The following is an 11458-nucleotide window of genomic DNA, read 5'->3' as shown; positions in this document are numbered from 1 at the left end:
GAACGTCTTCCAGTAGCAATCAAACTTGCTCGAACTTTGTATTCCTGGATTTTCATATTGGTATTACGCGATACGGACCTTAGCAGTTGGAGAAACAGCATTCACCATCTATGGACTGGAGGACGTCAACGCTGGCAAAAAGAAGTTATGTTAAATTTTTGCTCAAGTACAAATACATAAACACTTAACTGGTCTGCGGAGATCCCTCCGAGGACCTCCGCTTGCGCTTAAGGCGCATGCTTGGAAGAGATACTAGATCTCTTTTTGTGGAGATGGTTGGTTTTCTTCGATGGGTAGGACGCAAATTTTGGAAATTCCTCTTTCGTATGATCCGTCCTTCGTTCGTACAACGGCGACCCGTACATTTCCATCGCTTCCGGTGTAAATTTTTGTTACACGACCTAGCTGCCATTTGAGAGGAGGTAAATTTTCCTCCTTCAAAAGCACCATCGTTCCGATGGCCAGGTTGTTGCGACGTCGGGTCCATTTCGATCGACTATGCAGAGTCGATAAATATTCTGACGACCACTTTTTCCACACTTGCTGCACGAAATGTTGCGATCTTTGCCACATGGATAGTCTATTTTCTACTATTCCTTCTAGACACGGCTCCGCTATAGACATAAGGGGTCGTTGTACAATGAAATGACCTGGGGTAAGTACTTCCAAGTCATTGGGATCGCTGCTAAGCGGTGTTAATGGCCGTGAGTTCAAACACGCCTCAATTTGAGCAATGGTGGTGGCGAATTCATCGTGATGGAGAGTACGCGTGCCAATCGTCCTTTTGAAATGGCCTTTAAACGATTTAACGGCTGCCTCCCAAAGGCCACCGAAGTTGGGTGATCTCGCTGGTATAAATTTAAATTCAATTCTATCGTTGATCAGGTGTCTCGTCATCGTCTCTTGAAATTGTTGGTTCTTGAACATTTTTGCCAACTCATCAATTTCTCTTTTCGCTCCAACAAAATTTTTGGCATTATCCGACATTATTATCTGTGGTTTGCCTCTACGCGCAATGAATCGCTTTAGTGCAGCGAGGAAGGCTTGTGTGGTAAGGTCTGAAACAACTTCCATATGGACAGCCTTGGTAACAAGACATACGAACATGGCAACAAAGCATTTCGAAGGCTTAATCTTTCGACCTGGGTAGGACATGAGGAAGGGTCCACAATAATCGACGCCTACCTTCAGAAAGGCTGGCGCTGGATTCACCCTCTCCTGTGGTAAATCAGCCATCAACTGATCTTCCACCTTGGGTTTGCATCTGAAGCATGGCACACATTCGTGTATTATCTGACGTGCAATGCGACGGGCATTCAATGGCCAAAAGCGTTCTCTAACGCACGATATCAGAAGCTGTTGTCCAGCGTGAAAGAACTTATGATGATAATGGCGCATAATAAGCTTTGTTAACGGATGACGATGATCTAAAATGATGGGATGCTTTCTTCCTGCTGAAACTGTCGCATTATGTAGTCGGCCACCAACGTGTATTATTCCATCTATTAAAATTGGATTCAGTGCATTGATTCTCGATGACTCTTTAACCTGGTCACTATTTGCAAGTTCGCTCATTTCCGTGGGAAAACATTCAGTCTGCGACAGTCGCACTAATTTCAGTAATGCCGATTCATGTTCTTTGTACGTGATGAACCCATGAAATTTATTATTTCGGTTAACGGGATTTGCGTTATGCACGAATCGGTACAGAAGTGCAATCAATCGAACGAGGGATAACAATGATGAGCGCAACGAAAATAGGTCGTTAGATGGAGTCACCTGCAATGGAAGGGATACTGTCGCCTTCTGCTCCTGGAGCGCTGAGGTAAGATCTTCAGATGATGTGACGTCAGCTTGCGGCCATGTTGAGCGATTTTGTTTCAACCATAGTGGACCACTCCACCATAGACAGAAATTTTTTAGTTGAGCTGGAACCATGCCGCGACTGATTACGTCTGCGGGATTTTCTACCCCAGCAATGTGTTCCCATTTGCTGTCTGTGGTTACCTGCTGAATCTCAGCCACTCTGTTTGATACAAACGGCTGCCATCGAGACGGAGAAGATTTTATCCAATATAAGACTATCATTGAGTCAGTCCAGAACTGACATTCTACGGCGAGTGGCAGACTACTCTTTACTTTCTCATAAAGATGACATAGTAATAACGCTGAGGATAATTCTAGTCTAGGAATGGACTGTTTTCTCTGCTTACGCTTCAGGTCGTTCAATGGAGCCACCTTTGATTTAGACGTTAACAGACGTACAGTGACGGTCGTATCTTTCCAAATAGTACGCACGTAGATACAGGCCCCGTACGCCTTCTCAGAGGCGTCACAGAAACCATGAAGCTCCATTACTGCCTGTCTACCATACCCAATCCATCTTGGGACTCTGATGTCTTCAAGACTGGTCATGTTTTTCCTAAACTCTAACCAATACTTTTGCTTCGGTTCAGATAAGGTTGCATCCCAGGCAGTTTGTTCTTTCCACAACTCCTGAAGAAAGATTTTTGCTAATACCACTACGGGTGAGATTAAACCAAGCGGGTCAAAAATTCGAGCAGTGTCTGCTAGCACCATTCGTTTGGTAATAGACGGTTCGTTGCGCCATTGCGGTGTTTTGAAGCGGAAATCATCCGTTACTGGCTCCCATACGAGACCTAGTGTTTTAACCGTCGCACTCGATGAATCCAGCTCTTTCGCCATTCTATCGTCGCAAAGCTCTGCAGGAACACCGTCCAACACTGCGTCATGATTGCTTTTCCATTTTCGTAAAGTAAAACCAGCGGTATTCAACAAATCACAGGTTTCTGCCACCAGTTCCTGTGCTTCTTCAACGGAATCACCGCCTGACAGTAAATCATCAACGTGCAAGTCGTTTCCAACGACGTTCGAAGCAACCGGATGAGAAATCTTTCCGGATTCTGCCAGTGTTTGCAAGCATTTGGTAGCCAAGTATGGAGCGCTAGCAGTTCCGTAAGTCACGGTTGTTAGTCGATAGGTTCGAATAGGATGCGAGGGTGATTTTCTCCAGAGAATCCGTTGTAGATTATGATCTTTAGGGTTGACATTGACCATGCGATACATTTTTGCAATATCGGCAACCACAGCGTATCTATGTAGGCGGAAGCGCATAATTATGGTAAGTAAGCTGTTCTGTACCACAGGTCCGACCATTAAAATATCGTTCAACGACACACCGGTGGAAGTCGAACATGAGGCGTCAAAAACAACCCTTAGCTTCGTTGTTGAACTATCAGGCTTGATTACGGCATGATGTGGTAAATAGTATACATATTCACCAGTATCCTCCTCTACTTCTACCATGTGACCCATCTGCTGATATTCATCGATGAAATCGCCATACATGGTTTGCAATTCGGCGTTTGCTTGGAGACGCTTCTCCATCCCAAGGAATCGCTTGATGGCGGTTGCTCTTGAATCACCGAGCTTGTGAATTAATTCTTGCCTTTTCGGCAAAGTTACAATAAATCTTCCAGTGTAATCGCGGAATGTCGTGGTTTTGAACCATTTTTCGCATGCTGCTTCTTCAGCTGAAAGGGCTGTTTTGACATGACACTCTTCCAGATCCCAGAATTTGGATAACTGATCTCGAAGATCAAATGATTGGTCTAATTCCACGGAACTGGTATGAACGACTACTGTGGGTAAACCTGCTGATTCAATATCGACTACACCTGATACCACCCAACCGAAAACAGTGTTGTGAATAATAGGGCCATAGTGACCTAATTTCATTTTTCCTTCTGATAGGAGTTCATAATAATGTTCAGCCCCTATGATTACATCGATGGGCCCGGGCGTATTGAAGAGCGGATCAGCCAGTTCAAGTTCGGTTGGAAATGTAATATGCTGTGTGTCTATTTGTTTAGATGGTACAATCGACGTGACTTTGGATAGCACGTGAAAACTCATGACCTCCGAGTACTGCGTGTTTTGCGAAGAAAACGAGGAGACTGTAGCTAGCACTGCGTTCGTGGATATTGTCTCTGATGATCCAACTCCTTTAACCCTCAAATAGCTTGCAATACGTTTGCACCTTAATTTCTGGGCAAATGCTGTCGTCATCAAATTTCGCTGAGACGCGCTATCCAGCAACGCTCGCGCTGGTAGTTCATGGCCGTGTTGATCACGGATGCGTACAATAGCAGTCGATAATAGAACGTCTTGAGAATAATGTCTTGAGTCTGACGGTGTGAGAGATTGATTGCATAATGCTGTATTGTCTGTGGCGGGTCGTGAGATGCTGCCTTGAGCAAGAGTTTGTGTAAGGTGTCGTGTGGATTGAGTTGGTGTGGCAGGGTTCTGACTTTGTGACTTAAATTGTGGTGGTGAAGTACGTTGAAAGTTCGCTACGTGAGGTCTCGTCAAGTCGTGTGAGGTCGCGTAAGGTCTCGTCAAGTCGCGTGAAGCTGTGCGAGGTCGTGTCGTCGTTTGTCCTGATAATTGCTGAGTTGAAAAGGCATCGTGCAGTAATGTATGATGTTTATTTTTACAAATTGAGCAGGAACCCTTGCTACATTTATTAACTATGTGTCCCGATGCCAGACAATTGAAACAGAGCTTATTTGTTTTAACAGCTGCAATGCGGTTATCCGTGCTCATCCGCCGGAATACTGTACATTGGAAAACGCTATGTCTTGACCCACCACAAAAATTGCACCCAACATCCACTGAAATCGTGTGGCTAGAGATTAATTTGGCTTGTTGGCGTTCGAAGTTTGAAGACGGACTGATCGACTGCAAGACTGCGCAATGATCACGGAGATATTCTAATAATTCTTCATATTTCACAAAATTTCTACTGTTGTGGTGCGATTCCCAACTTCTACGGGTTATAGGATCGAGCTTGGAGTTTAAAATGTAAGCAAGTAATACTGACCATTCTCTTGTCGATACCCCGATCTTGTTGATCATTTGAAGGTTTTTATCAAATGTGCAAAGTAGATGGTTTAGTGATTCAAACTGCTCTCTTTTTACTGGTTCCACTGCAAATAACACGTCCAGATGAGTTTTCAGAATTAGTTTTTTATTGTCATACCGCTTTTCTAAAGTATCCCACGCCACTTCATAATTCACAGCAGTGAGATCGATGGCACCAATCTCTTGTAGTGCTTCACCCGTCAGTGAAGTGCGTAAGTAGGTGAATTTATCAATGGCTGACAATGCATGATTGTCGTGGATTAGGGAACGAAACGTGTCTCGGAAAGTTACCCATTGCATTAACTGTCCAGAAAATGTTGGAAGTTTGATGTCAGGTAAACGCACCCTTGATGTCGGTGCTGTTGGATTTGACGAGTGAACAATAGAACTGGAACACGGACTGTGTTGGAATCGTAGACGGATCAGCGCAGATTTGATGTCGTAGTACAGATTCTCGAAGTTGGAGAAGACACGGAAATCTTTTTCATCTCGATCTTCCTCACTGCTTTCAGGCTTCTCTGCTGCACTTTCTGCCGCCGCTTCAATCTGTCTCCTCACTATATAAAATTTGTTCAATACACCTTCCAGCATGGCGAGCCTCACCTCGATCTGATGCTCATCGCGATCCGTCCCATCCGCTACCGTGAATGCCTGAATCGTCTCCAAGGTTTTCCACAATTGTCGCTCCTGCTTGTGAAGATCCCTCAGTGTTGCATCAGGCATTATGAAGAATTTATAATAGTAAGTAACACAATGACGTACCGTTGGACGCGAGTGACCTCAATAAGCTTGACAGTACTTTCAATATAATATAGTTCAATATAATGAAAGAGTATATATTGTATGCAGAATTCAATTGAATTAGCGAATCAGACCGACCATCAAATATTGCCAACAAAGCGAACTTTCAGACAATGGGTAAATGGCTCACACTCAAATCCGACACCTTAACTTTACGAAATTGAATATGTATATGCAAATATTTTCTTTATTCGTTCTCAATTCAATTCGATTTAATTAATTGTTTCAATCTCTTTTGTTAGAACTGCAATGGCGGATACCAAAGCCGTCTTTTGTAGAAGATAAGAATGGCGGACGCCACATGCGAAGGCAGACCACGCCACAGACTCACGTGCTAATCCACTTCCCTGGCTTTTTGGAAGATTTGTTCCTCCTTCATGCATAGGACATGCGAAAGTTGGTCGCAGGAACAGATATTTGATGAAAATCCGGTACTCCGACTGTCTCTCCGAGTCAAGATGAAGAACTCTATTGTTCTGGCGCGAACAATGTAAGCTCACATGCGGTTCACACGCGGTTCACTTCGAACACAATTTCCCGAAATTACTAAGTTCACCGGTCCACGAATCCGGCTCGAAGGACCAAATGTTTAACAACGGCAAACACGAACCGGGTTTGAATATAATTTCGGGGCTACAAATCTCTCAGATTAAAGGAACGCACTTTATTAGGGTTAACAAAAAATGCGACTGTTTCGCTTGGTGGTTTATTCCGAACTGAACTCATGGTATAATAATGATTATTTCGCAATAGAAATGAACAATAGCTCGATAGTGTGTGGGGCTTGTGTTGACGGCTTGCACAAACTATTGGTTGTGGGTCAGCACCATTCACAATATTGTCTGTGCCTCAACAATCACTTTCACCGCAGCGCCGCCTAGGTGTAGATTTTTACGTTAGATCGCCAATACACTACGAGTACACTTCACGGTGGAAACGGAATGAAACGTATTCGCGATGACAAAGGTACAGTGTCGACATCTGGATACGAGATTAGTTTCCCACTAAATTTATCATTATAATATCAAATTATCTTCAGATGAATCTATTGTATGAGATTATTATATCACATGATGAAAACAAAGTTTTCCACTTACATTGAATACCAGTTTGATACGAAGAAGTTAATTTTCATTAATGATTTTTTTATTTGAAAAGTGCTCATTCTGCCTGAGAACTCGTTATTATCTTCGACACTTCACTAACTCGTAAAACGTAGTTCAATGGCGTGCCATTTATTTCGTTTCCACTGTGAAGTGTATTCGAGAATCAGGCCCTCTGTTTCCACCGTGAAGTGTATTCAAAGTGTATTCGAGAATCAGGCCCAATATCAAATCAACTTCAGATAAAATTTTTGTATGAGACCACATGAAGAAAACAAAGTTTTCCATTCACATTGAACACCAGTTTGATATGAAGAAGTTAATTTTCAATAATGATTTTTATTTGAAAAGTGCTCATTCTGCCTGAAAACTCATTGGGTGCCCTAATCGATTGGCGCAAAAACCACGTATTTCCATAATTTCCATAAACATGAATACAAGAGGAAGCTTGTATCTTTGAGTTCGACCAATAAGAACGCGGAATTCCCGTTTGGATAGCGGTTGAGGTTTTTCAAATGTTCGATAGTTAGGTACATGATACATGCTATTTTCTTCATCGTTACAAATGGTTATCGAGTGCCCTAATCGATTGACGCGAAATAAATCCATCATGAAATGACTGAGTGATAAAAGTTTTAAATTGGACATTTTTCACAATGCGTCCGATTTCCGTTTTTCAAGTTGTATCCCCAATATGTTCTCCGAATACGTAATTCTACGTAAATATGGTGGCGTGTCATATAAATTAGATGTAAGTGTAGTGAGAGTGTGATTGTAAGTGGATACGGGAATAAGACCAAGTTATACGTCTCTTATCTCACACTGAGCCGTCTTTTATCTTACCGAAAACCGAAATATTTGTAAGATCTGATAGTCGGTTTCGTATTTTGTTTTCAATTGGGTGTTTCGGTATCTAATTTTGATCGCTGATTTGAAAATGCTTCAGCGCCATGATTGTCAAGACGTTTAACCCTAAAATAACTAAATAAATTAACTTTTCAATAACAACTTCAGGTTTCATAAATGTCGGTAGATCATCAAAGCAGCAGACGAGCCGTTGTCCGTTCGAGCGAAACGTGTGAGAAAACACTTGCCGGTAGTAGATTACAGCAGGTATGTATTGTCACTTTTATTTCCCCTATTTATTTTCAGGTCATCAGGAAACCAAACATTCAGGTAAGTATTCACCACCACTTTGTCGTAGCCAGGTTCTTCAGCTTGTCCAAAACCAACCGCTCGCAACAACTTTAATCCAGAGAATGAATCTCAATCTTCAAGCCACAATTATTTCATGTGTCTGGACTTTCATTTTTCTTTCTGGCAGTCTCCCGTTTTCTTCTCCCTCCTTAAGTGTAATACAAATAATGAGAGATTAAATCTCCCAGTATATGTTCCTAACTCGCTCTTTCGTTTAGTTTTCTAGTCGTTGACAAGTTCGCTCTCAACTCTTTTGAACTTGTCCAATTCCAATATTGTCAAAGATCAGGACAGATGCACTGCTAATGGTTTAATACACAAATGTATTAGCCAAGTAACATATTTCGTGCAGTGTCGTGGAACTCTATAATTCATTCCTATGATTGACTCTTATCTCCCACACACTTCACAAATTTAACTTCCTTTTATTTAATCTTCAAATTTAATCACTAGTTCAATAATATTTTACTCTACTAATTAAATGTCAGTTGCACAAATAACCTTTCTTCGCTGATGTTAGCTTGCTCACGAGGTGTTGACAGCAGGTGTCGTTAGCCGGAAAGAGATATTGACAGCAAGTGTCGTCGCTTTCGAAAAGAGTTGACGGCAGGCGTCGTCGAACAGGAAAGAGAGCGAGGCAAACAAAATGTGCTTCTTTTATACCCGTCGTGACGTCATTCGTTCGGTATGCGGAAACGATGAAACGTCAGACAAACGCGAACCAAACGCATAATCAAAATAAACGCATGACTGACGAACGAGGGGTTTTTCGCTTTTGTAGTTCCTCAATCCACATACAGTTGGCGCTCCTTCGTGTTGTCACGAACAATAAATAAATGCTTCCTTCTCTCTTTTCTCCTCTGACGATCGAACTTACGAATGTGATAAACCATCTGACCGGAAATGAACCCGAGCCCTTCAGATTTTTTTTCGAAGCAATCATTAATCAAAAATACCTTTTTTCTTTATTTTTCATTCATTTTGATTCAGTAAAAAATAGATAAAAAATTAAACTACAATATAGGAATACAAGAGTTTTCTTCTCTACGTTGAACTACGTCAGTTTTTTTTACTTATTTCCACTTGTTCCTTTAAAACTACTCAAAGACTTTTTGTTGTTTAATTTTTTTCTCTTCGTGTTATTTCATTTTGCTTTTTCACCACCGCGGCGCGCTCTCTTATCATCATAACGTATTTTATTTATTTATTTTTCTTTGTTGTCGTCTTGCTGGTTCTAAAAAATCGTACTACATATTATTTCGCTACCAAAATAGTACAAAAAACGGTTTCATTTTTGTCCTCGTCCGCGTCATCTGTTTCTTTTTTGTTTTCAAAAAGTAACAGTTGTGGCTGCGTGTGTTGCAGTTGTTTGTATGTATGTGTGAGCGTGAGTGTGTGTGTGTATGTGTGTCATTCAACGACGGTTCAATTATTATATTCACTTAAACGAGATATCAAATTGTTGTTGTTAGGTAAGTCTAACTCAGGTTTCAATCTGGTTAAAATTTGCGATAAATAGTTTTATCTATGTGTTGTTCCAATAGAAATCTATTCGCTATAACAGAGAAAAAGTTCTAGAAAAAAAACCCGTTACAAACAATTGTTCTCAATGTGAATATTGGACTACTATAATTAGCGTGAACCTGTTTGGACTAATACTATTCAGATTTATAACAACGACGACGCAACGAACAAACGCAGTCAATTGGCTAATATTGGCTAATATATAAAAAGGTGGCAACAAAACAGAATTTTCATACAAAATATACAAATTTTATCACACATAACGAAACGAAAAAAAAAAATAACCGTGAATGGCACCCGAAGGGAATTTATGGTAATAATTTTTGTTTGGAGAACAGTGGTTCATTACTGCACGGAACTGCATAGCAGTTGGGATGGATCATTTTTGCATAAGAACACTCATATAAAAATGACCTAATTGTCGTCCGTTTGAGACATCCATGCAAATGGACCACTGAACCGTTTTATTGTTTATTGTTCAGAACGATAAGCGGGAAAAATAGCTATCGAGCTCCGCATTTTCAGTTTCCATCCTTACTCATATTTAAATGTGTGTGTTCAATGATGTAGTATATTTTTTATATATATAATTTTTAATTTTGGTAATATTTTCGTCTCAAAAATTAGTTCTTACATTCCTCTTTTTTTATATTATTTAAGTTTTTCCATGGCTCTTGTTTTAATTTCTGATTAAAAAATTTCAGCTACAAGTATAAAAAACATTCCATTCACCTAAAGTTTTTTTTTAGTATTTTTGCTTTGTATTTTTACTCTTATTACTTTTTATTTAATTTTTTTTTCGTCGATATTTTTCAATTACTTTTTCTGTGAAAAAATTGTTCTAAAATTATAATAAAAGTCTACTAAAAAGTATCTTCTGTGTTTTTTTATCTTTTCTTTTCCACAATTTATATCAATATATGTATTTACTCTTTAATATGCTATACGATCCTCCACAATTCGTGTGTGGTTTTCTTGCTTCCTTGTTTTTGTTTCTCTTAAATTTCTTATCTGCTATCTGTTTCTCTGTTTGCAATCGTACAATTTGCCTACACTTCCTGCGAGAGTCGCTTTCCATAATTTTTTTTCGTTTTATATTGGCCGAAACACGTAACGGTTTTGGAAAATTAAGCAAAACATGGTCCGTACTATTTTCGTACTCTCTTCGGGTGTTTGTTTGTTCGAATGTTGCATAAAATGCATAAATTTTGTATTCATTTACGAAAACGAGGCGGAACGAATTCTTTGTTCCAGATTTCTGTTTTGCTCGATATTTTTTGAATGTTTGTTTCAGTTTCGTTAGTTCAGTGCACAGATAGAGAATCTGCTGTTTTATGTTTTTTTTCTTGCCTTCTGGTGGATTTGCTTGTTAATATTGTTTTGCTCTTCATTCATTTACTTATGTTTAAGTGTTGTTTTCTTTTAATTTTAGATCTTTCTCCAAACAGCTATTCACTTTGAATTCGTTTTACATTGAGAATCGATATTGCAATGTTTTGTTTTTATCTTACCTAGCTGCCGATATGAGAGATGCGTAGCATGCGTACTTTTTTCTTCTTTTTGTTTCTTATGTTTAAATATATATTTAACTATTTCAATAGGTTCTAATTATTAGATAACTGCGGTTATACAAAAAATAGAGAAACAATATAGCAATAGTCAAACAATGAACGTCTTTTCTTGTTTTTTTTCTCTTCCGAGTTGTGTTTTACCGTTCCAAGCAACACTTAGTTCGAAAAAGGGTTAGAAAGGTTAGAGGTTGATCAACATCGAGTTTGCACAGTAGGCTATGGGGAAAAACGGAGTCGTTGTTGTTATGTTGTTGTTACTGTCATATAGGTATGTGAGTATGTATGTGTGTGTATTTGTTCGGATAAATAGACGTTTGA

The 11458-nt window shown here is 39.9% G+C and overlaps 1 protein-coding gene across 1 annotated transcript; it reads right to left on the bottom strand.

Moving 5' to 3' along the window:
* Positions 1-252: 252 nt before the first annotated feature.
* On the bottom strand, positions 253-5667 carry LOC129780375 (uncharacterized). The gene has a single exon (XM_055788570.1). The coding sequence runs from the start codon at positions 5665-5667 to the stop codon at positions 253-255; it is 5415 nt and encodes a 1804-aa protein (XP_055644545.1).
* Between the last annotated feature and the right edge of the window lie 5791 nt (positions 5668-11458).

The sequence above is a fragment of the Toxorhynchites rutilus genome, chromosome 1, assembly GCF_029784135.1.
Source record: "Toxorhynchites rutilus septentrionalis strain SRP chromosome 1, ASM2978413v1, whole genome shotgun sequence".
NCBI classification, from domain to species: Eukaryota; Metazoa; Arthropoda; class Insecta; order Diptera; family Culicidae; genus Toxorhynchites; species Toxorhynchites rutilus.
Note: the sequence above shows the minus strand (reverse complement) of the source record. Positions and strands in the feature narration are given on the sequence as shown.